Source organism: Pleurodeles waltl, chromosome 4_1 (assembly GCF_031143425.1).
Source record: "Pleurodeles waltl isolate 20211129_DDA chromosome 4_1, aPleWal1.hap1.20221129, whole genome shotgun sequence".
Classification (NCBI taxonomy): Eukaryota; Metazoa; Chordata; class Amphibia; order Caudata; family Salamandridae; genus Pleurodeles; species Pleurodeles waltl.
In genome coordinates, this window is record NC_090442.1 from 5,161,526 (window position 1) to 5,188,007 (window position 26,482).

General features: G+C 48.8%; 1 protein-coding gene across 2 annotated transcripts in view; it reads left to right on the plus strand.

Moving 5' to 3' along the window:
- LOC138287220 (zinc finger protein 2-like) overlaps nucleotides 1-26,482 on the plus strand; it is a 282,495-nt gene that overhangs the window by 203,246 nt on the left and 52,767 nt on the right. For both annotated transcript variants that reach the window (XM_069227577.1, XM_069227576.1), the window contains exon 6: nucleotides 3,790-3,879. In XM_069227577.1, coding sequence (XP_069083678.1) covers nucleotides 3,790-3,879 — 90 coding nt within the window. The remainder of the gene's footprint in view (nucleotides 1-3,789; nucleotides 3,880-26,482) is intronic.

The window sequence follows — 26,482 nt, forward strand, 5'->3', positions numbered from 1 at the left end:
CTTCTCCCACAGATGTATCTGGGCACAGGCATGTGAGTGAGTGTCTCTCTCCCAAAGATGTATCTGGGCACAGGCATGTGAGTGAGTGTCCCTTCTCCCACAGATGTATCTGGGCACAGGCATGTGAGTGAGTGTCTCTCTCCCAAAGATGTATCTAGGCACAGGCATGTGAGTGAGTGTCTCTCTCCCACAGATGTATCTGGGCACAGGCATGTGAGTGAGTGTCCCTATCCCACAGATGTATCTGGGCACAGACATGTGAGTGAGTGTCTCTCTCCCACAGATGTATTTGGGCACAGGCATGTGAGTGAGTGTCTCTCTACCACAGATGTATCTGGGCACAGGCATGTGAGTGAGTGTCCCTTCTCCCACAGATGTATCTGGGCACAGGCATGTGAGTGAGTGTCCCTTCTCCCACAGATGTATCTGGGCACAGGCATGTGAGTGAGTGTCTCTCTCCCAAAGATGTATCTGGGCACAGGCATGTGAGTGAGTGTCCCTTCTCCCAGAGATGTATCTGGGCACAGGCATGTGAGTGAGTGTCTCTCTCCCAAAGATGTATCTAGGCACAGGCATGTGAGTGAGTGTCTCTCTCCCACAGATGTATCTGGGCACAGGCATGTGAGTGAGTGTCCCTGCCCCACATATGTATCTGGGCACAGACATGTGAGTGAGTGTCTCTCTCCCACAGATGTATCTGGGCACAGGCATGTGAGTGAGTGTCTTTCTCCCACAGATGTATCTGTGCACAGGCATGTGAGTGAGTGTCCCTTCTCTCACAGATGTATCTGGGCACAGGCATGTGAGTGAGTGTCCCTTCTCCCACAGATGTATCTGGGCACAGGCATGTGAGTGAGTGTCTCTCTCCCAAAGATGTATCTGGGCACAGGCATGTGAGTGAGTGTCCCTTCTCCCACAGATGTATCTGGGCACAGGCATGTGAGTGAGTGTCTCTCTCCCAAAGATGTATCTAGGCACAGGCATGTGAGTGAGTGTCTCTCTCCCACAGATGTATCTGGGCACAGGCATGTGAGTGAGTGTCCCTGTCCCACAGATGTATCTGGGCACAGACATGTGAGTGAGTGTCTCTCTCCCACAGATGTATCTGGGCACAGGCATGTGAGTGAATGTCCCTGTCCCACAGATGTATCTGGGCACAGGCATGTGAGTGAGGGTCACTTCTCCTACAGATGTATCTGGGCACAGGCATGTGAGTGAGTGTCTCTGTCCCACAGATTTATCTGGGCACAGGCATGTGAGTGAGTGTCTCTCTCCCACAGATGTATCTGGGCACAGGCATGTGAGTGAATGTCTCACTCCCACAGATGTATCTGGACACAGGCATGTGAGTGAGTGTCTCTCTCCCAAAGATGTATCTGAGAGCAGACATGTGTCTGGGCACACACGTTGGTGCAGTGTCAAGTGTCCCACAGATGTATCTGAGTGCACACATGTGTCCAAGCACAGGCATGTGAGTGAGTGTCTCTCTCCCACAGATGTATCTGGGCACAGACATGTGAGTGAGTGTCTCTCTCCCACAGATGTATCTGGGCACAGGCATGTGAGTGAGTGTATCTCTTCCACAGATGTATCTGTGCACAGGCATGTGAGTGAGTGTCTCTCTCCGACAGATGTATCTGGGCACAGGCATGTGAGTGAGTGTCCCTTCTCCCACAGATGTATCTGGGCACAGGCATGTGAGTGAGTGTCTCTCTCCCACAGATGTATCTGGGCACAGGCATGTGAGTGAGTGTCCCTTCTCCCACAGATGTATCTGGGCACAGGCATGTTAGTGAGTGTCTCTCTCCCAAAGATGTATCTGGGCACAGGCATGTGAGTGAGTGTCCCTTCTCCCACAGATGTATCTGGGCACAGGCATGTGAGTGAGTGTCTCTCTCCCAAAGATGTATCTAGGCACAGGCATGTGAGTGAGTGTCTCTCTCCCAAAGTTGTATCTAGGCACAGGCATGTGAGCTAGTGTCCCTCTACCACAGATGTATCTGGGCACAGACATGTGAGTGATGGTCTCTCTCCCAAAGTTGTATCTAGGCACAGGCATGTGAGCTAGTGTCCCTCTACCACAGATGTATCTGGGCACAGACATGTGATTGAGGGTCTCTCTCCCACAGATGTATCTGGGCACAGGCATGTGAGTGAGTGTCTCTCTCCCAAAGTTGTATCTAGGCACAGGCATGTGAGCTAGTGTCCCTCTACCACAGATGTATCTGGGCACAGACATGTGAGTGAGGGTCTCTCTCCCACAGATGTATCTGGGCACAGGCATGTGAGTGAGTGTCTCTCTCCCAAAGTTGTATCTAGGCACAGGCATGTGAGCTAGTGTCCCTCTACCACAGATGTATCTGGGCACAGACATCTGAGTGAGGGTCTCTCTCCCACAGATGTATCTGGGCACAGGCATGTGAGTGAGTGTCCCTGCTCCCACAGATGTATCTAGGCACAGGCATGTGAGTGAGTGTCCCTTCTCCCACAGATGTATCTGGGCACAGGCATGTGAGTGAGTGTCTCTCTCCCACAGATGTATCTGGGCACAGACATGTGAGTGAGGGTCTCTCTCCCACAGATGTATCTGGGCACAGGCATGTGAGTGAGGGTCCCTGCTCCCACAGATGTATCTGGGCACAGGCATGTGAGTGAGTGTCTCTCTCCCAAAGATGTATCTGGGCACAGGCATGTGAGTGAGTGTCTCTCTCCCAAAGATGTATCCAGGCACAGGCATGTGAGTGAGTGTCCCTGCTTCCACAGACGTATCTGGGCACAGGCATGTGAGTGAGTGTCTCTCTCCCAAAGATGTATCTAGGCACAGGCATGTGAGTGAGTGTCCCTCTCCCACAGATGTATCTGGGCACAGGCATGTGAGTGAGTGTCTCTCTCCCAAAGTTGTATCTAGGCACAGGCATGTGAGTGAGTGTCCCTCTCCCACAGATGTATCTGGCCGCAGGCATGTGAGTGAGTGTCTCTCTCCCAAAGATGTATCTGGGCACATACGTGTAGGTGCAGTTGCCCCTTCTCCCCTGAATGAATCTGAGCACCAACATGTGTCTGGGCCCATACGTGTAGATGCAGTTGCCCCTTCTCCCCTGAATGTATCTAAGCACAGACATGTGTCTGGGCACATACGTGTAGGTGCAGTTGCCCCTTCTCCCATGGATGTATCTGAGCGCAGACATGTGTCCAGGCACACACATGTAAGTTCAGTATCACGTCTTCCACAGATGTATCTGAGTGCAGACATATATCCAGGGAAAGACATGTAGGTGCAGTTGTCACTTCTCCCACAGATGTATCTGAGCGCAGACGTGTGTCTGGGCACACACATGTAGGTGCAGTGTCACGTCTTCCACGGATGTATCTGAGTGGAGACATGTGTCTGGATACACACATGTAGGTGCAGTGTTACTTCTCCCATGGATGTATCTAAGCGCAGGCATATGTCCAGGGGCAGACATGTAGGTGCAGTGTGACGTCTTCCACGGATGTATCTGGGTGGAGACATGGCACTGGGCACACACATGCAGCACATTTGCCCCCATTGAGCTCTTGTTAGTTAAATGTTGCTCTTTGACAGACATTTGTTTTACGTTTACATGACACTATCTGACATATAGTAGGATACTGATCCATCACTTGCAAAACAAAACCGTGGAAATTCTCTGTCAGCGTCCTTCTGTTGGCATTCATTTCGGAAGTGTGCGTCAGGTATCGTGTGATGTTCACTGGCCCACAAATGAAATGTTTTTATGAAAAAACAACTGTTTTTGTGTTCTGCAGGATTTCAGTTTCATGCGATCGCGGAAGATGCACATTTGTGGGACTATCAGAACTCGGAAAGAGGGGGAAGTGGCTCCTGTGTCCATTCAGGTAAGAACTGAACCTCTCAGATGCACCGACTGGGCATTGAGCAGAAACATAATCAAGACTGCTGAGGAGCTGACTGCTGAGGGGCAGGGAAGGAAGGGGCATCATCAGTAGTGCTGAGGAGCTGACTGCTGAGGGGCAGGGAAGGATGATTAGTAATCAAGAGTGCTGAGGAGATGGCTGCTGAGGAGCAGGAAAGGCAGATGAGTAATCGAGAGTGCTGAGGGGCTGACTGCTGAGGGGCAGGAACGGCAGAGGTGTAATCAAGAGTGCTGAGGAGCTTTGACTGCTGAGGAGCAGGAAAGGAAGATGAGTAATCAAGAGTGCTGAGGAACTGACTGCTGGGGGGCAGGAAAGGCAGAGGTGTAAGCAAGAGTGCTGAGAAGCTGACTGCTGAGGAGCAGGAAAGGAAGATGAGTAATCAAGGGTGCTGAGGAACTGACTGCTGAGGGGCAGGAAAAGCAGAGGTATAATCAAGAGGGCTAAGGAGCTGACTGCTGAGGAGCAGAAAGGAAGATGAGTAATCAAGAGTGCTGAGGAACAGACTGCTGAGGGGCAGGAAAGGCAGAGGTGTAATCAAGAGTGCTGAGAAACTGACTGCTGAGGAGCAGGCAAGGAAGATGAGTAATCAAGAGTGCTGAGGAGATGGCTGCTGAGGGGCAGGAAAGTAGAGGAGTAATCAAGAGTGCTGATGAGATCACTGCTGAGGAGCAGGAAAGGAAGATGAGTAATCAAGAGTGCTGAGGAGCTAGGTGCGGGAAAGGAAGAGGAGTAATGAAGAGTGCTGAGGAGCTGACTGCTGAGGAGCAGGGAAGGAAGGGGCATCATCAGTAGTGCTGAGGAGCTGACTGCTGAGGGGCAGGGAAGAACGATTAGTAATCAAGAGTGCTGAGGAGATTGCTGCTGAGGAGCAGGAAAGGAAGATGAGTAATCGAGAGTGCTGAGGGGCAGGAATGGCAGAGGTGTAATCAAGAGTGCTGAGGAGCTGACTGCTGAGGAGCAGGAAAGGAAGATGAGTAATCAAGAGTGCTGAGGAACTGACTGCTGGGGGGCAGGAAAGGCAGAGGTGTAATCAAGAGTGCTGAGGAGCAGGAAAGGAAGATGAGTAATCAAGGGTGCTGAGGAACTGACTGCTGAGGGGCAGGAATGGCAGAGGTGTAATCAAGAGTGCTGAGGAGCTGACTGCTGAGGAGCAGGAAAGGAAGATGAGTAATCAAGAGTGCTGAGGAACTGACTGCTGGGGGGCAGGAAAGGCAGAGGTGTAATCAAGAGTGCTGAGGAGCTGACTGCTGAGGAGCAGGAAAGGAAGATGAGTAATCAAGGGTGCTGAGGAACTGACTGCTGAGGGGCAGGAAAGGCAGAGGTATAATCAAGAGTGCTAAGGAGCTGACTGCTGAGGAGCAGAAAGGAAGATGAGTAATCAAGAGTGCAGAGGAACTGGCTGCTGAGGGGCAGGAAAGGCAGAGGTGTAATCAAGAGTGCTGAGAAACTGACTGCTGAGGAGCAGAAAGGAAGATGAGTAATCAAGAGTGCTGAGGAACTGGCTGCTGAGGGGCAGGAAAGGCAGAGGTGTAATCAAGAGTGCTGAGAAACTGACTGCTGAGGAGCAGAAAGGAAGATGAGTAATCAAGAGTGCTGAGTAGATGGCTGCTGTGGGGCAGGAAAGTAGAGGAGTAATCAAGAGTGCTGATGAGATGACTGCTGAGGAGCAGGAAAGGAAGATGAGTAATCAAGAGTGCTGAGGAGCTAGCTGCAGAGGAGCAGGAAAGGAGGAGTAGTAATGAAGAGTGCTGAGGAGCTGACTGCTGAGGAGCAGGAAAGAAAGATGAGTAATCAAGAGTGCTGAGGAACTGACTGCTGGGGGGCAGGAAAGGCAGAGGTGTAATCAAGAGTGCTGAGGAACTGACTGCTGAGGAGCAGGAAAGGAAGATGAGTAATCAAGAGTGCTGAGGAGCTAGCTGCTGAGGAGCAGGAAAGGAGGATGAGTAATGAAGAGTGCTGAGGAGCTGACTGCTGAGGAGCAGGAAAGAAAGATGAGTAATCAAGAGTCTTGAGGAGATGGCTGCTGAGGAGCAGGAAAGTAAGAGGCACAATCAAGAGTGCTGAGTAACAGACTATTAAGGAGAAGGCAAGGAAGATGAGTATTCAAGAGAGCTGATGAGATGACTGCTGAGGAGCAGGAAAGGAAGATGAGTAATCAAGAGTGCTGAGGAGCTAGCTGCAGAGGAGCAGGAAAGGAGGAGGAGTAATGAAGAGTGCTAAGGAGCTGACTGCTGAGGAGCAGAAAGGAAGATGAGTAATCAAGAGTGCAGAGGAACTGGCTGCTGAGGGGCAGGAAAGGCAGAGGTGTAATCAAGAGTGCTGAGAAACTGCCTGCTGAGGAGCAGAAAGGAAGATGAGTAATCAAGAGTGCCGAGGAACTGGCTAAGGGGCAGGAAAGGCAGAGGTGTAATCAAGAGTGCTGAGAAACTGACTGCTGAGGAGCAGGCAAGGAAGATGAGTAATCAAGAGTGCTGAGTATATGGCTGCTGTGGGGCAGGAAAGTAGAGGAGTAATCAAGAGTGCTGATGAGATGACTGCTGAGGAGCAGGAAAGGAAGATGAGTAATCAAGAGTGCTGAGGTGCAGGAAAGGAAGAGGAGTAATGAAGAGTGCTGAGGAGCCGACTGCTGAGGAGCAGGGAAGGAAGGGGCATCATCAGTAGTGCTGAGGAGCTGACTGCTGAGGGGCAGGGAAGGATGATTAGTAATCAAGAGTGCTGAGGAGATGGCTGCTGAGGAGCAGGAAAGGCAGATGAGTAATCAAGAGTGCTGAGGGGCTGACTGCTGAGGGGCAGGAATGGCAGAGGTGTAATCAAGAGTGCTGAGGAGCAGGAAAGGAAGATGAGTAATCAAGAGTGCTGAGGAACTGACTGCTGGGGGGCAGGAAAGGCAGAGGTGTAATCAAGAGTGCTGTGGAGCTGACTGCTGAGGAGCAGGAAAGGAAGATGAGTAATCAAGGGTGCTGAGGAACTGACTGCTGAGGGGCAGGAAAGGCAGAGGCATAATCAAGAGTGCTAAGGAGCTGACTGCTGAGGAGCAGAAAGGAAGATGAGTAATCAAGAGTGCAGAGGAACTGGATGCTGAGGGGCAGGAAAGGCAGAGGTGTAATCAAGAGTGCTGAGAAACTGACTGCTGAGGAGCAGAAAGGAAGATGAGTAATCAAGAGTGCTGAGAAACTGACTGCTGAGGAGCAGGCAAGGAAGATGAGTAATCAAGAGTGCTGAGTAGATGGCTGCTGTGGGGCAGGAAAGTAGAGGAGTAATCAAGAGTGCTGAGGAGCTAGCTGCAGAGGAGCAGGAAAGGAGGAGGAGTAATGAAGAGTGCTGAGGAGCTGACTGCTGAGGAGCAGGAAAGAAAGATGAGTAATCAAGAGTGCTGAGGAACTGACTGCTGGGGGGCAGGAAAGGCAGAGGTGTAATCAAGAGTGCTGAGGAACTGACTGCTGAGGAGCAGGAAAGGAAGATGAGTAATCAAGAGTGCTGAGAAGCTAGCTGCTGAGGAGCAGGAAAGGAGGATGAGTAATGCAGAGTGCTGAGGAGCTGACTGCTGAGGAGCAGGAAAGAAAGATGAGTAATCAAGAGTCTTGAGGAGATGGCTGCTGAGGAGCAGGAAAGGAAGAGGCATAATCAAGAGTGCTGAGGAACAGACTATTAAGGAGCAGGCAAGGAAGATGAGTATTCAAGAGAGCTGAGGAGATGGCTGCTGAGGGGCAGGAAAGTAGAGAAGTAATCAAGAGAGATGAGGAGATGGCTGCTGAGGAGCAGGAAAGGAAGATGAGTAATAACGAGTGCTGAGGAGCTAGCTGCTGAGGAGCAGGAAAGGAGGACGAGTAATGAAGAGTGCTGAGGAGCTGACTGCTGAAGAGCTGACTGCTGAGGGGCAGGGAAGAAAGATGAGTAATCAAGAGCGCTGAAGAGATGGCTGCTGAGGAGCAGGAAAGGCAGAGGAGTAATCGAGAGTGCTGAGGAGCTGACTGCTGAGGAGCAGGAAAGGAAGATGAGTAATTAAGTGTGCTGAGGAGATGGCTGCTGAGGAGCAGGAAAGGCAGAGTAGTAATTGGGTGTGCTGAGGGGCAGGAAAGGCAGAGGTGTAATCAAGAGTGCTGAGGAGCTGACTGCTGAGGAGCAGGAAAGGAAGAAGAGTAATCAATAGTGCTGAGGAACTGACTGCTGAGGGGCAGGAAAGGAAGATGGGTAATCAAGAGTCCTGAGGAATTGACTACTGAGGAGCAGGAAAGACAGAAGAGTATTCAAGAATGCTGAGGAGCTGACTGCTGAAGGTCAGGAAAGGAAAATGAGTGATCAAGAGTGATGAGGAGCTAGCTGCTGAGGAGCAGGAAAGGAAGAAGTGTAATCAAGAGTGCTGAGGAACTGACTGCTGAGGGGCAGGAAAGGAAGATGAGTAATCAAGAGTGCTGAGGAGATGGCTGCTGAGGGGCAGGAAAGTAGAGGAGTAATCAAGAGTGATGAGGAGATGACTGCTGAGGGGGAGGAAAGGCAGAGGAGTAATCAAGAGTGATGAGGAGCTGGCTGCTGAGGAGCAGAAAGGAAGATGAGTAATCAAGAGTGCCGAGGAACTGGCTAAGGGGCAGGAAAGGCAGAGGTGTAATCAAGAGTGCTGAGAAACTGACTGCTGAGGAGCAGGCAAGGAAGATGAGTAATCAAGAGTGCTGAGTATATGGCTGCTGTGGGGCAGGAAAGTAGAGGAGTAATCAAGAGTGCTGATGAGATGACTGCTGAGGAGCAGGAAAGGAAGATGAGTAATCAAGAGTGCTGAGGTGCAGGAAAGGAAGAGGAGTAATGAAGAGTGCTGAGGAGCCGACTGCTGAGGAGCAGGGAAGGAAGGGGCATCATCAGTAGTGCTGAGGAGCTGACTGCTGAGGGGCAGGGAAGGATGATTAGTAATCAAGAGTGCTGAGGAGATGGCTGCTGAGGAGCAGGAAAGGCAGATGAGTAATCAAGAGTGCTGAGGGGCTGACTGCTGAGGGGCAGGAATGGCAGAGGTGTAATCAAGAGTGCTGAGGAGCAGGAAAGGAAGATGAGTAATCAAGAGTGCTGAGGAACTGACTGCTGGGGGGCAGGAAAGGCAGAGGTGTAATCAAGAGTGCTGTGGAGCTGACTGCTGAGGAGCAGGAAAGGAAGATGAGTAATCAAGGGTGCTGAGGAACTGACTGCTGAGGGGCAGGAAAGGCAGAGGCATAATCAAGAGTGCTAAGGAGCTGACTGCTGAGGAGCAGAAAGGAAGATGAGTAATCAAGAGTGCAGAGGAACTGGATGCTGAGGGGCAGGAAAGGCAGAGGTGTAATCAAGAGTGCTGAGAAACTGACTGCTGAGGAGCAGAAAGGAAGATGAGTAATCAAGAGTGCTGAGAAACTGACTGCTGAGGAGCAGGCAAGGAAGATGAGTAATCAAGAGTGCTGAGTAGATGGCTGCTGTGGGGCAGGAAAGTAGAGGAGTAATCAAGAGTGCTGAGGAGCTAGCTGCAGAGGAGCAGGAAAGGAGGAGGAGTAATGAAGAGTGCTGAGGAGCTGACTGCTGAGGAGCAGGAAAGAAAGATGAGTAATCAAGAGTGCTGAGGAACTGACTGCTGGGGGGCAGGAAAGGCAGAGGTGTAATCAAGAGTGCTGAGGAACTGACTGCTGAGGAGCAGGAAAGGAAGATGAGTAATCAAGAGTGCTGAGAAGCTAGCTGCTGAGGAGCAGGAAAGGAGGATGAGTAATGCAGAGTGCTGAGGAGCTGACTGCTGAGGAGCAGGAAAGAAAGATGAGTAATCAAGAGTCTTGAGGAGATGGCTGCTGAGGAGCAGGAAAGGAAGAGGCATAATCAAGAGTGCTGAGGAACAGACTATTAAGGAGCAGGCAAGGAAGATGAGTATTCAAGAGAGCTGAGGAGATGGCTGCTGAGGGGCAGGAAAGTAGAGAAGTAATCAAGAGAGATGAGGAGATGGCTGCTGAGGAGCAGGAAAGGAAGATGAGTAATAACGAGTGCTGAGGAGCTAGCTGCTGAGGAGCAGGAAAGGAGGACGAGTAATGAAGAGTGCTGAGGAGCTGACTGCTGAAGAGCTGACTGCTGAGGGGCAGGGAAGAAAGATGAGTAATCAAGAGCGCTGAAGAGATGGCTGCTGAGGAGCAGGAAAGGCAGAGGAGTAATCGAGAGTGCTGAGGAGCTGACTGCTGAGGAGCAGGAAAGGAAGATGAGTAATTAAGTGTGCTGAGGAGATGGCTGCTGAGGAGCAGGAAAGGCAGAGTAGTAATTGGGTGTGCTGAGGGGCAGGAAAGGCAGAGGTGTAATCAAGAGTGCTGAGGAGCTGACTGCTGAGGAGCAGGAAAGGAAGAAGAGTAATCAATAGTGCTGAGGAACTGACTGCTGAGGGGCAGGAAAGGAAGATGGGTAATCAAGAGTCCTGAGGAATTGACTATTGAGGAGCAGGAAAGACAGAAGAGTATTCAAGAATGCTGAGGAGCTGACTGCTGAAGGTCAGGAAAGGAAAATGAGTGATCAAGAGTGATGAGGAGCTAGCTGCTGAGGAGCAGGAAAGGAAGAAGTGTAATCAAGAGTGCTGAGGAACTGACTGCTGAGGGGCAGGAAAGGAAGATGAGTAATCAAGAGTGCTGAGGAGATGGCTGCTGAGGGGCAGGAAAGTAGAGGAGTAATCAAGAGTGATGAGGAGATGACTGCTGAGGGGGAGGAAAGGCAGAGGAGTAATCAAGAGTGATGAGGAGCTGGCTGCTGAGGGGCAGGGAAGGAAGATGAGTAATCAAGAGTGCTGAGGAGCTGACTGCTGAGGAGCAGGAAAGGCAGAGGGCTAGTCAAGAGTGCTGAGGAGCTGACTGCTGAGGGGCAAGGATGGAAGGGGCATCATCAATAGTGTTGTGGAGCTGACTGCTGAGGGGCAGGGAAGGAAGATGTTGTGGAGCTGACTGCTGAGGGGCAGGGAAGGGAGATGAGTAATCAAGAATGCTGAGGAGATGGCTGGTGAGGAGAACGAAAGGCAGAGGAGTAATCGAGAGTGCTGAGGAGCTGACTGCTGAGGAGCAGGAAAGGCAGTGGAGTAATTGAGACTGTTGTGGAGCTGACTGCTGAGAAGCTGGGAAGATAGAGGAGTAATTTAGAGTTTCAGAGATCTGAGTGCTGGAGCAAGAAAATCATAGGAGTAATCAAGAGTGTTGAGGGGTTACTGCTGAGAGGCTGCCTGCTGAGGAGCTGTGTGCAGGATTGATGTGACACAGGATTTAAATCATGCTTCAGGTGCTGTCAAAAGAGATGTTACATCTGTAATATCAACCTGTAGTGTTCATAATCAACTCCTTATTCGGTTCTATCAAAAGAAAACCATAAACGAAAACAAATACAACAAATACATGCAAATTAACAATAGAATAATTTAAAAATCAGCAGAGAGCCTGTTTTAACAGGTGTGGTTAGAAACATGTAACAAAGACACTGAGCGCTGGTCAGGTAATAGCTGTAAACACAGGAGGGCAGGTCTAGCTTGGGTAAACTTTTTTTTCTTTAAGCAAGGGAATTTTAAAATCTGTACATAATTGTTTCTATAAAGTAGAAAACAAAATGAAATACATGGAATCTTGCAGTGAATCGGAGTCACACCCACAAGGGTATGGCTAAGCTGAGATAATCCTCCGAGGACTGCGCGTCAACAGTGAACTAGGTCCATCCTAACGAGAGTATCAAAAAAATGATGGTTATTTTTTGTAACAAACCTTAGGATTTCAACATCACATGGGTTCTTACAGCAGGTTTGATCGCTACTCTGGACTTTCTATTGGCTTGTCTTGGAGGAAGAAAAGTGCATAGTCGAAGCCGGATCAGCCTTCAGTACAATCTCAAATGATGCAGGAGCTTCAAGTTCTCAGAGAACTTGATGTATCGCAACCAGGAAATTTTAGGTATCGTTCTAAACTTAAACATTCCCTAATTATTACTCGACTCGTTTCAGTTTCTGATTTTGTCTAGATTGAGAACGAGAGCAAAAGGGAGCACAAATGTAGCAGGTCCGAAATCTATCCTAAACCCAATCCTCTGTGAAGTAAAAGTGAGGCAATCCTGCGTGGGGGGCAACAGACAGCTCAAGAAATTATTCTATACCCTTTCCATAGGCAAAATATTTACATATCCCAAAATATCACTCCCTAAAGGCAACGGCTATACAATTAGCCAGATAGATCCTAAGCATTGACTCTATTGGCTCATTATGCAGCCTGGAAGTGAAATCCAAAACTGAAGTGTAGGAAAGTACCATCTTGCCTGGCATGTTACCCCCATATTTCACTGTATATATGTTGTTTTAGTTGTATGCGTCATTGGGACCCTGCCAGCCAGGGTCCCAGTGCTCATAAGTGTGCCCTGTATGTGTTCCCTGTGTGATGACTAACTGTCTCACTGAGGCTCTGCTAACCAGAACCTCAGTGGTTATGCTCTCTCTTTGCTTTCCAAATTGTGACTAACAGGCTAGTGACCAATTTCACCAATTCACATTGGCATACTGGAACACCCTTATAATTCCCTAGTATATGATACTGGGGTACCCAGGGTATTGGGGTTCCAGGAGATCCCTATGGGCTGCAGCATTTCTTTTGCCACCCATAGGGAGCTCTGACAATTCTTACACAGGCCTGCCACTGCAGCCTGAGTGAAATAACGTCCACGTTATTTCACAGCCATTTACCACTGCACTTATGTAACTTATAGGTCACCTATATGTCTAACCTTTACCTGGTAAAGGTTGGGTGCTAAGTTACTTAGTGTGTGGGCACCCTGGCACTAGCCAAGGTGCCCCCACATCGTTCAGGGCAAATTCCCCGGAATTTGTGAGTGCGGGGACACCATTATACGCGTACACTATACATAGGTCACTACCTATGTATAGCGTCACAATGGTAACTCCGAACATGGCCATGTAACATGTCTAAGATCATGGAATTGTCACCCCAATGCCATTCTGGCACTGGGGAGACAATTCCATGATGCCCCGAGTCTCTAGCACAGACCCGGGTACTGCCAAACTACCTTTCCCGGGGTTTCACTGCAGCTGCTGCCAACCCCTCAGACAGGTTTCTGCCCTCCTGGAGTACAGCCAGGCTTGGCCCAGGAAGGCAGAACAAAGGACTTCCTCAGAGAGAGGGTGTTACACCCTCTCCCTTTGGAAAATGGTGTTAAGGCAGGGGAGGAGTAGCCTCCCCCAGCCTCTGGAAATGCTTTCATGGGCACACATGATGCCCATTTCTGCATAAGCCAGTCTACACCGGTTCAGGGACCCCTCAGCCCTGCTCTGGCGCGAAACTGGACAAAGGAAAGGGGAGTGACCACTCCCCTGACCTGAACCTCCCCTGGGAGGTGCCCAGAGCTCCTCCAGTGTGCTCCAGACGTCTGCCATCTTGGAAACAGAGGTGCTGCTGGCACAGTGGACTGCTCTGTGAGGCCAGGGCCAGCAGGTGACGTCAGAGACTCCTTCTGATAGGCTCCTTCAGGTGTTGCTAGCCTATCCTCTCTCCTAGGTAGCCAAACCCTCTTTTCTGGCTATTTAGGGTCTCTGCTTTGGGGATTTCCTTAGATAACGAATGCAAGAGCTCATCCGAGTTCCTCTGCATCTCTCTCTTCACCTTCTGCCAAGGAATCGACTGCTGACCGTGCTGGAAGCCTGCAAAACTGCAACAAAGTAGCGAAGACGACTACTGCAACCCTGTAACGCTGATCCTGCCGCCTTCTCGACTGTTTTCCTGGTGGTGCATGCTGTGGGGGTAGTCTGCCTCCTCTCTGCACTAGAAGCTCCGAAGAAATCTCCAGTGGGTCGACGGAATCGTCCCCCTGCAACCGCAGGCACCAAAGAACTGCATCACCGGTACCCTGGGTCTCCTCTCAGCACGACGAGCGAGGTCCCTTGAATCCAGCAACTCTGTCCAAGTGACTCCCACAGTCCAATGACTCTTCAGTCCAAGTTTGGTGGAGGTAAGTCCTTGCCTCCCCACGCCAGACTGCATTGCTGGGAACCGCGACTTTTGCAGCTACTCCGGCCTCTGTGCACTTCCGGCGGAAATCCTTTGTGCACAGCCAAGCCTGGGTCCACGGCACTCTAACCTGCATTGCACGACTTTCTAAGTTGTCCTCCGGCGGCGTGGGACTCCTTTGTGCAACTTCGGGTGAGCACCATTTCACTCCTATTCGTAGTGCCTGTTCCGGCACTTCTGCGGGTGCTGCCTGCTTCTGATAGGGCTCCTTGACTTGCTCGAAGCCCCCTCTGTCCCCTGACGCAATTGGCGACATCCTGGTCCCTCCTGGGCCACAGCAGCATCCAAAAACCCTAACCGCACGACTTGCAGCTAGCAAGGCTTGTTTGTGGTCTTTCTTCAGGAAAACACTTCTGCACGACTCTCCACGGCGTGGGGGATCCGTCCTCCAAAGGGGAAGTTCCTAGCCCTTGTCGTTCCTGCAGAATCCTCAGCTTCTACTGTCCAGTAGCAGCTTCTTTGCACCCACAGCTGGCATTTCCTGGGCATCTGCCCATCTCCGACTTGCTTGTGACTTTTGGACTTGGTCCCCTTGTTCCACAGGTACCCTCGTTTGGAAATCCATGATTGTTGCATTGCTGGTTTGTGTCTTTCCTGCAGAATTCCCCTATCACTACTTCTATGTCCTTTGGGGAACTTTAGTGCACTTTGCACTCACTTTTCAGGGTCTTGGGGAGGGTTATTTTTCTAACCCTCACTGTTTTCTTACAGTCCCAGCGACCCTCTACAAGCTCACATAGGTTTGGGGTCCATTCGTGGTTCGCATTCCACTTCTAGAGTATATGGTTTGTGTTGCCCCTATACCTATGTGCTTTCATTGCAATCTATTGTGACTGTACATTGCTTGCATTGCTTTCTATTGCTATTACTGCATATTTTTGGTATTGTGTACATATATCTTGTGTATATTTGCTATCCTCATACTGAGGGTACTCACTGAGATACTTTGGCATATTGTCATAAAAATAAAGTACCTTTATTTTTAGTATATCTGTGTATTGTGTTTTCTTATGATATTGTGCAAGTGACACTAGTGGTACTGTAGGAGCTTCACTCGTCTCCTAGTTCAGCCTAAGCTGCTCTGCTAAACTACCATTCTCTATCAGCCTAAGCTGCTAGACACCCTATACACTAATAAGGGATACCTGGGCCTGGTGCAAGGTGTAAGTACCCCTTGGTACTCACTACAAGCCAGTCCAGCCTCCTACATTGGTTGTGCAGTGGTGGGATAAGTGCTTTGTAACTACTTACCACTTTTGTCATTGTACTTTTCATAAGAGAAAAATATACAAAACAAGTTCAGTGTATGTACACCTAACCAAAAAGATTTGCATTTCTTTTCTCACTTCTTTTCTAAAGTGCTGAAAAGTACTTCTAAAACTTTCAAAAAGTTCTTAAAAAGTTTTAAAAGTTTTTTTCTGTCTTTCCAAAAGTTCTGAAAAACTTTTTTTTTTCTCACTTTTTCTATCACTTAAACACTTTCTAAAATGTCTGGCACAGGCCAAACTGTTGATCTGTCCAAACTTGCTTATGATCACCTTAGCTGGAAAGGAGCAAGGAGTCTCTGCATAGAAAGAGGTTTAAGTGTAGGGAAGAATCCTCCTAGAGAACTGTTAGTGAATATGCTTGTTGAACAGGATAAGGCCAGAGGTGGCACTTCTGTTGAAAAGTTAGCTGATGGTTCCCACTCTGATTCTGGTGCACCCCTAGGAAAGGATGTGGGAGGGAAACTTCCAAGCCTGCCCCCTAGCAAGCCACCTAGCATAGCTGGTACTGATGCAGAGTCACACCATACTGATAGTGTTGTCTCACATCACAGTAAGAGTATTCCTTCTCATCATAGTAGAAGTGCTGTTTCTGTTAGCCAGGCTGTTAGGATGCCTTCTGTTAGGGACAGGTCTCCTTCTGTTCAATCTCAGCATACTTCTGTCTCTAGACATGCCTCACCCACCCACCCTGATGACAGAGTGTTAGAAAGGGAGCTCAATAGATTGAGAGTGGAACAAACCAGACTGAAGCTCAAGAAGCAACAGCTGGATTTGGATAGGCAGTCTTTAGAGGTGGAGAGAGAAAGACAGAAATTGGGTTTAGAAACCCATGGTGGCAGCAGCAGTATTCCCCATAGTCATCCTGCAAAAGAGCATGATTCCAGGAATCTGCACAAGATAGTTCCCCCTTATAAGGAGGGGGATGACATTAACAAGTGGTTTGCTGCACTTGAGAGGTCCTGTGCTGTACAGGATGTCCCTCAAAGGCAGTGGGCTGCTATCCTATGGCTATCATTTAGTGGAAAGGGTAGGGATAGGCTCCTTACTGTAAAAGAAAGTGATGCCAATAATTTTGCAGTTCTTAAGAATGCACTCCTGGATGGTTATGGCTTAACCACTGAACAGTACAGGATGAAGTTCAGAGAGACCAAAAAGGAGTCTTCACAAGACTGGGTAGACTGTGTTGACCATTCAGTGAAGGCCTTGCAGGGGTGATTACATGGCAGTAAAGTTACTGATTATGAAAGCCTGTATAACTTAATCCTGAGAGAGCATATACTTAATAACTGTGTGTCTGATTTGTTGCACCAGTACCTGGTGGCCTCTGATCTGACCTCTCCCCAAGAATTGGGAAAGAAGGCAGACAAATGGGTCAGAACAAGGGTGAACAGAAAAGTTCATACAGGGGGTTGCAAAGATGGCAATAAGAAGAAGGATGGTAAGTCTTCTGACAAGGGTGGGGACAAATCTAAAACTGAGTCTTCATCAGGCCCACAAAAACACTGTGGTGGGGGTGGTGGGCCCAAATCCTCTTCTAATCAAAACAAAGAAAAGAAACCATTGTAGGAGGCTGGACTGGCTTGTAGTGAGTACCAAGGGGTACTTGCACCTTGCACCAGGCCCAGTTATCCCTTATTAGTGTATAGGGTGTCTAGCAGCTTAGGTTGATAGATAATGGTAGCTTAGCAGAGCAGCTTAGGCTGAACTAGGAGACGTGTGAAGCTACTACAGTACCACTTAGTGTCATATGCACAATATCATAAGAAAACACAATACACAGTTATACTAAAAATAAAGGGTACTTTATTTTTATGACAATATGCCAAAGTATCTTAGAGTGTACCCTCAGTGAGAGGATAGGAAATATACACAAGATACATATACACAATAGCAAAAATATGCAGTATAGTCTTAGAAAACAGTGCAAACAATGTATAGTTACAATAGGATGCAATGGGGAAACATAGGGATAGGGGCAACACAAACCATATACTCCAAAAGTGGAATGCGAACCACGAATGGACCCCAAACCTATGTGACCTTGTAGAGGGTCGCTGGGACTATTAGAAAATAGTGAGAGTTAGAAAAATAACCCTCCCCAAGACCCTGAAAAGTGAGTGCAAAGTGCACTAAAGTTCCCCTAAGGACAAAATAGTCGTGTTAGAGGAATAATGCAGGAAAGACACAAACCAGCAATGCAACAACTGTGGATTTCCAATCTAGGGTACCTGTGGAACAAGGGGACCAAGTCCAAAAGTCACAAGCAAGTCGGAGATAGGCAGATGCCCAGGAAATGCCAGCTGCGGTTGTAAAGAAGCTTCGACTGGACAGAAGAAGCTGAGGTTTCTGCAGGAACGAAAAGGCCTAGAGACTTCCCCTTTGGTGGACGGATCCCTCTCGCCTTGGAGAGTCGTGCAGAAGTGTTTTCCCGCTGAATGGACGCCAACAAGCCTTGCTAGTCGCAAATCGTGTGTTTGGCGTTTTTGGACGCTGCTGGGGCCCAGGAGGGACCAGGAGGTCGCAAATTGGACCTGAAGAGAGAGGGGACGTCGAGCAAGACAAAGAGCCCTCACTGAAGCAGGTAGCACCCGGAGAAGTGCCAGAAACAGGCACTACGAGGATGCGTGAAACGGTGCTCGCCGAAGTTGCACAAAGGAGTCCCACGTCGCCGGAGACCGACTTAGAAAGTCGTGCAATGCAGGTTAGAGTGCCGTGGACCCAGGCTTGGCTGTGCACAAAGGATTTCCGCCGGAAGTGCACAGGGGCCGGAGTAGCTGCAAAGTCGCGGTTCCCAGCAATGCAGCCCAGCGAGGTGAGGCAAGGACTTACCTCCACCAAACTTGGGCTGAAGAGTCACTGGACTGTGGGGGTCACTTGGACAGAGTCGCTGGATTCGAGGGACCTCGCTCGTCGTGCTGAGAGGAGACCCAAGGGACCGGTGATGCAGCTTTTTGGTGCCTGCGGTTGCAGGGGGAAGATTCCGTCGACGCACGGGAGATTTCTTCTGAGCTTCTGGTGCAGAGAGGAGGCAGGCTACCCCCACAGCATGCACAAGCAGGAAAACAGTCGAGAAGGCGGCAGGATCAGCGTTACAGAGTTGCAGTAGTTGTCTTTGCTACTATGTTGCAGGTTTGCAGGCTTCCAGCGCGGTCAGCAGTCGATTCCTTATCAGAAGGTGAAGAGGGAGATGCAGAGGAACTCGGATGAGCTCTTGCATTCGTTATCTAAAGTTTCCCCAGAGACAGAGACCCTAAATAGCCAGAAAAGAGGGTTTGGCTACCTAGGAGAGAGGATAGGCTACTAACACCTGAAGGAGCCTATCAGCAGGAGTCTCTGACGTCACCTGGTGGCACTGGCCACTCAGAGCAGTCCAGTGTGCCAGCAGCACCTCTGTTTCCAAGATGGCAGAGGTCTGGAGCACACTGGAGGAGCTCTGGACACCTCCCAGGGGAGGTGCAGGTCAGGGGAGTGGTCACTCCCCTTTCCTTTGTCCAGTTTCGCGCCAGAGCAGGGGCTAAGGGGTCCCTGAACCGGTGTAGACTGGCTTATGCAGAATTGGGCACATCTGTGCCCAAGAAAGCATTTCCAGAGGCTGGGGGAGGCTACTCCTCCCCTGCCTTCACACCATTTTCCAAAGGGAGAGTGTGTCACACCCTCTCTCAGAGGAAGTTCTTTGTTCTGCCATCCTGGGCCAGGCCTGGCTGGACCCCAGGAGGGCAGATGCCTGTCTGAGGGGTTGGCAGCAGCAGCAGCTGCAGTGAAACCCCAGGAAGGGCAGTTTGGCAGTACCAGGGTCTGTGCTACAGACCACTGGGATCATGGGATTGTGCCAACTTTGCCAGGATGGCATAGAGGGGGCAATTCCATGATCATAGACATGTTACATGGCCATATTCGGAGTTACCATTGTGAAGCTACATATAGGTAGTGACCTATATGTAGTGCACGCGTGTAATGGTGTCCCCGCACTCACAAAGTTCAGGGAATTGGCTCTGAACAATGTGGGGGCACCTTGGCTAGTGCCAGGGTGCCCTCACACTAAGTAACTTTGCACCTAACCTTTACCAGGTAAAGGTTAGACATATAGGTGACTTATAAGTTACTTAAGTGCAGTGTAAAATGGCTGTGAAATAACGTGGACGTTATTTCACTCAGGCTGCAGTGGCAGGCCTGTGTAAGAATTGTCAGAGCTCCCTATGGGTGGCAAAAGAAATGCTGCAGCCCATAGGGATCTCCTGGAACCCCAATACCCTGGGTACCTCAGTACCATATACTAGGGAATTATAAGGGTGTTCCAGTAAGCCAATGTAAATTGGTAAAAATGGTCACTAGCCTGTCAGTGACAATTTGGAAAGAAATGAGACAGCATAACCACTGAGGTTCTGGTTAGCAGAGCCTCAGTGAGACAGTTAGTCACTACACAGGTAACACATTCAGGCACACTTATGAGCACTGGGGCCCTGGGTTACCAGGGTCCCAGTGACACATACAACTAAAACAACATGTATACAGTGAAAAATGGGGGTAACATGCCAGGCAAGATGGTACTTTCCTACACAACCCCCCGCCCAAACGAAGGACAATAAGACTAGCCATGACCTGATGAGTCTTCATTGTCTAAGTGGAAATATCTGGAGAGTCCATCTGCATTGGAGTGGCTACTCCCAGGTCTATGTTCCACTGTATAGTCCATTCCCTGTAGGGATATGGACCACCTCAACAATTTAGGATTTTCACCTTTCATTTGTTTTAGCCAAAGTAGAGGTTTGTGGTCTGTCTGAACAATGAAGTGAGTGCCAAACAGGTATGGCCTCAACTTCTTCAGAGCCCAGACCACAGCAAAGGCCTCCCTCTCAATGGCAGACCAACGCTTTTCTCTAGGGGTCAACCTTCTACTAATAAAAGCAACAGGTTGATCCTGGCCCTCAGAATTAAGTTGTGATAGGACTGCCCCTACTCCTAATTCAGATGCATCAGTTTGGACATAGAATTTTTTAGAGTAACAAGGGCTTTTCAGGACAGGTGCAGAGCACATGGCCTGCTTCAGCTCCTCAAAAGCTTTCTGACAGCTTGCTGTCCATAATACCTTTTTAGGCATTTTCTTGGATGTGAGGTCATTAAGAGGGGCTGCAATGGAGCCATAGTTCTTAATGAACCTCCTGTAATACCCAGTGAGGCCTAGGAAGGCTCTCACCTGAGTCTGAGTGGTAGGGGGAACCCAATCAATAATAGTTTGGATTTTCCCCTGAAGTGGTGCAATCTGTTCCCCACCAACAAGGTGTCCCAGATAAACCACCTTACCCTGCCCTATCTGGCACATTGAAGCCTTGATAGTGAGGCCTGCCTTTTGCAGGGCCTCCAAAACTTTCCATAGGTGGACCAGGTGATCATCCCAGCTGGAGCTAAAGACAGCTATATCGTCCAAATATGCTGCACTGAAAGCTTCCAGCCCTTGCAGGACTGTGTTCACCAACCTCTGAAAAGTGGCAGGTGCATTTTTCAAACCAAAAGGCATTACAGTAAACTGGTAATGTCCTCCAATGGTCGAAAATGCAGTCTTAGGTTTAGCATCTTCTGATAATTTGATCTGCCAATACCCTGCAGTCAAATCAAAAGTGTTTAGATACTTGGCAGATGCCAGTGTATCTATAAGCTCATCTGCCCTGGGTATAGGGTGAGCATCAGTTTTGGTTACCAAGTTGAGACCTCTATAGTCTACACAAAACCGCATTTCCTTCTTTCCATCTTTAGAATTGGGTTTTGGTACCAGTACCACAGGAGAAGCCCATGGACTGTCAGAGTGCTCAACCACTCCTAGTTCCAACATTTTCTGAACTTCTTGCTTTATGCAGTCCTTGACATGGTCAGGCTGCCTATAGATCTTACTTTTGACGGGTAAACTGTCTCCAGTATCTATAGTGTGCTCACACCAAGAAGTGGTGCCTGGCACAGTAGAGAAGAGTTCTGAAAATTGTCCTAGGAGATTTATGCAATTATCTTTCTGCTCAGCAGTAAGACAATCAGCCAAAACTACACCTTCCACAAGAGCATCTTGTTCTGTGGAAGAGAAGAGATCAGGTAGAGGATCACTGTCTTCTTCCTGTCCCTCATCAGTTGCCATGAGCAGGGTGAGATCAGCCCTGTCATAGTAGGGTTTCAGGCGGTTGACATGGAGCACCCTAAGGGGACTCCTGGCAGTGCCTAAGTCAACTAAATAGGTGACTTCTCCCTTCTTTTCAACAATTGTGTGGGGACCACTCCATTTATCTTGGAGTGCTCTTGGGGCCACAGGCTCCAAGACCCACACTTTCTGCCCTGGTTGGTACTGAACCAAAACAGCCTCCTGATCATGCCATTGCTTCTGGAGCTCTTGGCTGGCCTGAAGGTTTTTACTGGCCTTTTTCATGTACTCAGTCATCCTTGATCTGAGGCCAAGTACATAATCCACAATATCCTGCTTAGGAGCTTTTAAAGGTTGTTCCCAACCCTCCTTTACAAGTGTGAGTGGACCCCTAACAGGGTGTCCAAAAAGAAGTTCAAAGGGGCTGAAGCCCACTCCTTTCTGGGGTACCTCCCTGTAGGCAAAAAGGAGGCATGGTAGAAGGATATCCCATCTCCTGCGGAGTTTTTCAGGGAGACCCATAATCATGCCTTTGAGAGTTTTATTAAATCTCTCCACCAGTCCATTTGTTTGTGGATGATAGGGTGTTGTGAACTTGTACGTTACACCACACTCCTTCCACATGGCCTTTAAGTATGCAGACATGAAATTGCTTCCTCTGTCTGATACTACTTCCTTTGGGCAGCCCACCCTGGAAAATATTCCCAGGAGGGCCTTTGCCACTGCAGGTGCTGTAGTGGTCCTTAAAGGAATAGCTTCAGGATATCTTGTGGCATGGTCCACTACCACTAAGATAAACCTATTGCCTGAAGCAGTAGGAGGGTCAAGGGGGCCAACTATGTCAACCCCTACCCTTTCAAAGGGAACCCCAACCACAGGCAGTGGGATAAGGGGTGCCTTTGGGGTGCCACCTGTCTTGCCACTGGCTTGACAGGTTTCACAGGACTTACAAAATTATTTTGTGTCCTCAGACATCCTAGGCCAATGAAACAGGGGAACAAGCCTGTCCCAAGTTTTCATTTGTCCTAGATGCCCAGCTAAGGGAATGTCATGTGCCAGTGTTAGGAGGAACTTTCTGTACTCCTGAGGAATCACTAATCTCCTGGCAGCTCCAGGTTTAGGATCCCTATGCTCAGTGTACAAGAGGTTGTCCTCCCAGTAAACTCTGTGAGAGTCACTGACATCCCCATTAGCCTGTTTGACAGCTTGCTGTCTGAGACCCTCTAATGTGGGACAGGTTTGCTGTGCCACACTCAGCTCCTCTCTGGCAGGCCCCCCTTCACCCAAAAGCTCAGCAGTGTCTGCTTCCAGCTCCTCTGGTGTAGGTTCTGCACAGGGAGGGAATTCTTCTTCCTCAGAAGTTGAATCCACTGTAGAGGGAGGGATAGTAGGAAGTGGTTTGCTTCTACTAGCCCTAGCTTTAGGGAGCACTTGGTCCATTGTTCCAGGATCCAAGCTTCCCTGTCCTTTTTGCTTTTTGGCCTGAGCCCTTGTCAAAGCAAAAATATGCCCTGGGATGCCCAGCATTGCTGCATGGGCCTCCAACTCCACATCTGACCAAGCTGATGTCTCCAAATCATTCCCTAATAGACAGTCTACAGGTAAATCTGAAGCTACCACAACTTTCTTTGGACCAGTTACCCCCCCCCCAGTTGAGATTTACAACAGCCATGGGGTGGCTTTGTGTTATGTTGTGAGCATCGGTTACTTGGTACTGGTGTCCAAGTATGTGTTGTTCAGGGTGCACCAGTTTCTCAATCACCATTGTGACACTGGCACCTGTGTCCCTGTAGGCCTGGACCTCAACACCATTTATTAGGGTTAGTTGCTTGTACTTCTCCAAGTTATGGGGGCAAGCAACCAAAGTGGCTAAATCAATAGCCCCTTCAGAGACTAAAGTAGCCTCTGTGGTCTCCCTAATCAGACCAACCCCAACTAAATTACCAAAAGTGAGCCCAGCTACTCCCTTGGATTGGCTATTAGTAGGTTTGCTCCCACCACTACTGCTATTAGTAGGGACACTAGGTGTAGCAGTAGGGGTTGTAGTGGTAGGAGCTGTGGTGCCTTTCTTTGGACAACTGGGATCTGTTGTCCAATGGCCTTTTATTTTACATAAATAGCACCATGGTTTCTTTTCCTTGTTCTGGTTAAAGGAGGATTTGGACCCACCACCCCCACCAGAGTGTTTTTGTGGGCCTGATGAAGACTCATTTTTAGATTTGTCCCCACCCTTGTCAGAAGACTTACCATCCTTCTTTTTGTTGCCATCTTTGTCACCCCCTGTATGAACTTTTCTGTTCACTCTTGTTCTGGCCCATTTGTCTGCCTTCTTTCCCAATTCTTGGGGAGAGGTCAGATCAGAGTCCACCAAGTACTGGTGCAACAAATCAGACACACAATTATTAAGAATATGCTCTCTCAGGATCAAGTTATACAGGCTGTCATAATCAGTAACTTTACTGCCATGTAACCACCCCTCCAAGGCCTTCACTGAATGGTCAATAAAATCAACCCAGTCTTGTGAAGACTCCTTTTTGGTCTCTCTGAACTTTATCCTGTACTGTTCAGTGGTTAAGCCATAACCATCCAGGAGTGCATTCTTAAGAACTTGGAAATTATTAGCATCATTTTCTTTCACAGTAAGGAGCCTATCCCTACCTTTTCCACTAAATGATAGCCATAGGATAGCAGCCCACTGCCTTTGAGGGACATCCTGTACAACACAGGCCCTCTCAAGTGCAGCAAACCACTTGTTAATGTCATCCCCCTCCTTATAAGGGGGAACTATCTTGTGCAGATTCCTGGAATCATGCTCTTTTGCAGGATGACTATGGGGAATACTGCTGCTGCCACCATGGGTATCTAAACCCAACTTCTGTCTTTCCTTCTCTAATTCAAAAGACTGTCTATCCAAATCCATCTGTTGCTTTTTAAGCTTCAGTCTGGTTTGTTCCACCTTCAACTTATTGAGTTCCCTCTCTAACATTCTGTCATCAGGGTTGGTGGGAGGGACATTTCTAGAAACAGAGCTATGATGGGAATGAACAGAAGGAGACCTGTCCCTTACAGAAGCCACCCTAACAGCTTGGTTAACAGAAACATTACTACCAGTATGGTGAGAATAAATGCTTTTGCTATGATGTGAGACAACACTATTTGTATGGTGTGGCTCATCATCATTCCCAACTATGCTAGACTGTCTAGTAATGGGCAGGCTAGGGAGTTTCTTTCCTGAATCTTTTCCTGGGGGAGTCCCTGAATCAGATTGAGAACTATTAGGTACTTTTTCAACAGATGGGGCACCTATGGCCTTATCCTGTTCTCTAAGCATGTTAAGTAACAGTTCCAAGGAAGGATTCTTCCCTACACTCAAACCTCTCTCTATACAGAGACTCCTTGCTCTTTTCCAGCTAAGGTTGTCATATGCAAGTTTGGACAGATCACCATTTTGGCCTGTGCCAGACATTTTTAGAGAGAGTTAAAGTGATAGAAAAAAAAGAAAAAAGTTTTCAGAACTTTTTGGAAAGACAGAAAAAAAACTTTTTAAACTTTTAAGAACTTTTTGAAAGTTTAGAGGTACTTTTCAGCACTTAGAAAAGAGTGAAAAGAGGAAATGCAAAACTTTTTGGCTATGTGTATATACACTGACCTTGTTTTGTATATTTTTCTCTTATGAAAAGTACAATGACAAGAGTGGTAAGTAGTCTCAAGCACTTATCCCACCACTGCACAACCAATGTAGGAGGCTGGACTGGCTTGTAGTGAGTACCAAGGGGTACTTGCACCTTGCACCAGGCCCAGTTATCCCTTATTAGTGTATAGGGTGTCTAGCAGCTTAGGCTGATAGATAATGGTAGCTTAGCAGAGCAGCTTAGGCTGAACTAGGAGACGTGTGAAGCTACTACAGTACCACTTAGTGTCATATGCACAATATCATAAGAAAACACAATACACAGTTATACTAAAAATAAAGGGTACTTTATTTTTATGACAATATGCCAAAGTATCTTAGAGTGTACCCTCAGTGAGAGGATAGGAAATATACACAAGATATATATACACAATAGCAAAAATATGCAGTATAGTCTTAGAAAACAGTGCAAACAATGTATAGTTACAATAGGATGCAATGGGGAAACATAGGGATAGGGGCAACACAAACCATATACTCCAAAAGTGGAATGCGAACCACGAATGGACCCCAAACCTATGTGACCTTGTAGAGGGTCGCTGGGACTATTAGAAAATAGTGAGAGTTAGAAAAATAACCCTCCCCAAGACCCTGAAAAGTGAGTGCAAAGTGCACTAAAGTTCCCCTAAGGACAAAATAGTCGTGTTAGAGGAATAATGCAGGAAAGACACAAACCAGCAATGCAACAACTGTGGATTTCCAATCTAGGGTACCTGTGGAACAAGGGGACCAAGTCCAAAAGTCACAAGCAAGTCGGAGATGGGCAGATGCCCAGGAAATGCCAGCTGCGGTTGCAAAGAAGCTTCGACTGGACAGAAGAAGCTGAGGTTTCTGCAGGAACGAAAAGGGCTAGAGACTTCCCCTTTGGTGGACGGATCCGTCTCGCCTTGGAGAGTCGTGCAGAAGTGTTTTCCTGCTGAAAGGACGCCAACAAGCCTTGCTAGTCGCAAATCGTGCGTTTGGCGTTTTTGGACGCTGCTGGGGCCCAGGAGGGACCAGGAGGTCGCAAATTAGACCTGAAGAGAGAGGGGACGTCGAACAAGACAAAGAGCCCTCACTGAAGCAGGTAGCACCCGGAGAAGTGCCAGAAACAGGCACTACGAGGATGCGTGAAACGGTGCTCGCCGAAGTTGCACAAAGGAGTCCCACGTCGCCGGAGACCGACTTAGAAAGTCGTGCAATGCAGGTTAGAGTGCCGTGGACCCAGGCTTGGCTGTGCACAAAGGATTTCCGCCGGAAGTGCACAGGGGCCGGAGTAGCTGCAAAAGTCGCGGTTCCCAGCAATGCAGCCCAGCGAGGTGAGGCAAGGACTTACCTCCACCAAACTTGGACTGAAGAGTCACTGGACTGTGTGGGTCACTTGGACAGAGTCGCTGGATTCAAGGGACCTCGCTCGTCGTGCTGAGAGGAGACCCAAGGGACCGGTAATGCAGCTTTTTGGTGCCTGCGGTTGCAGGGGGAA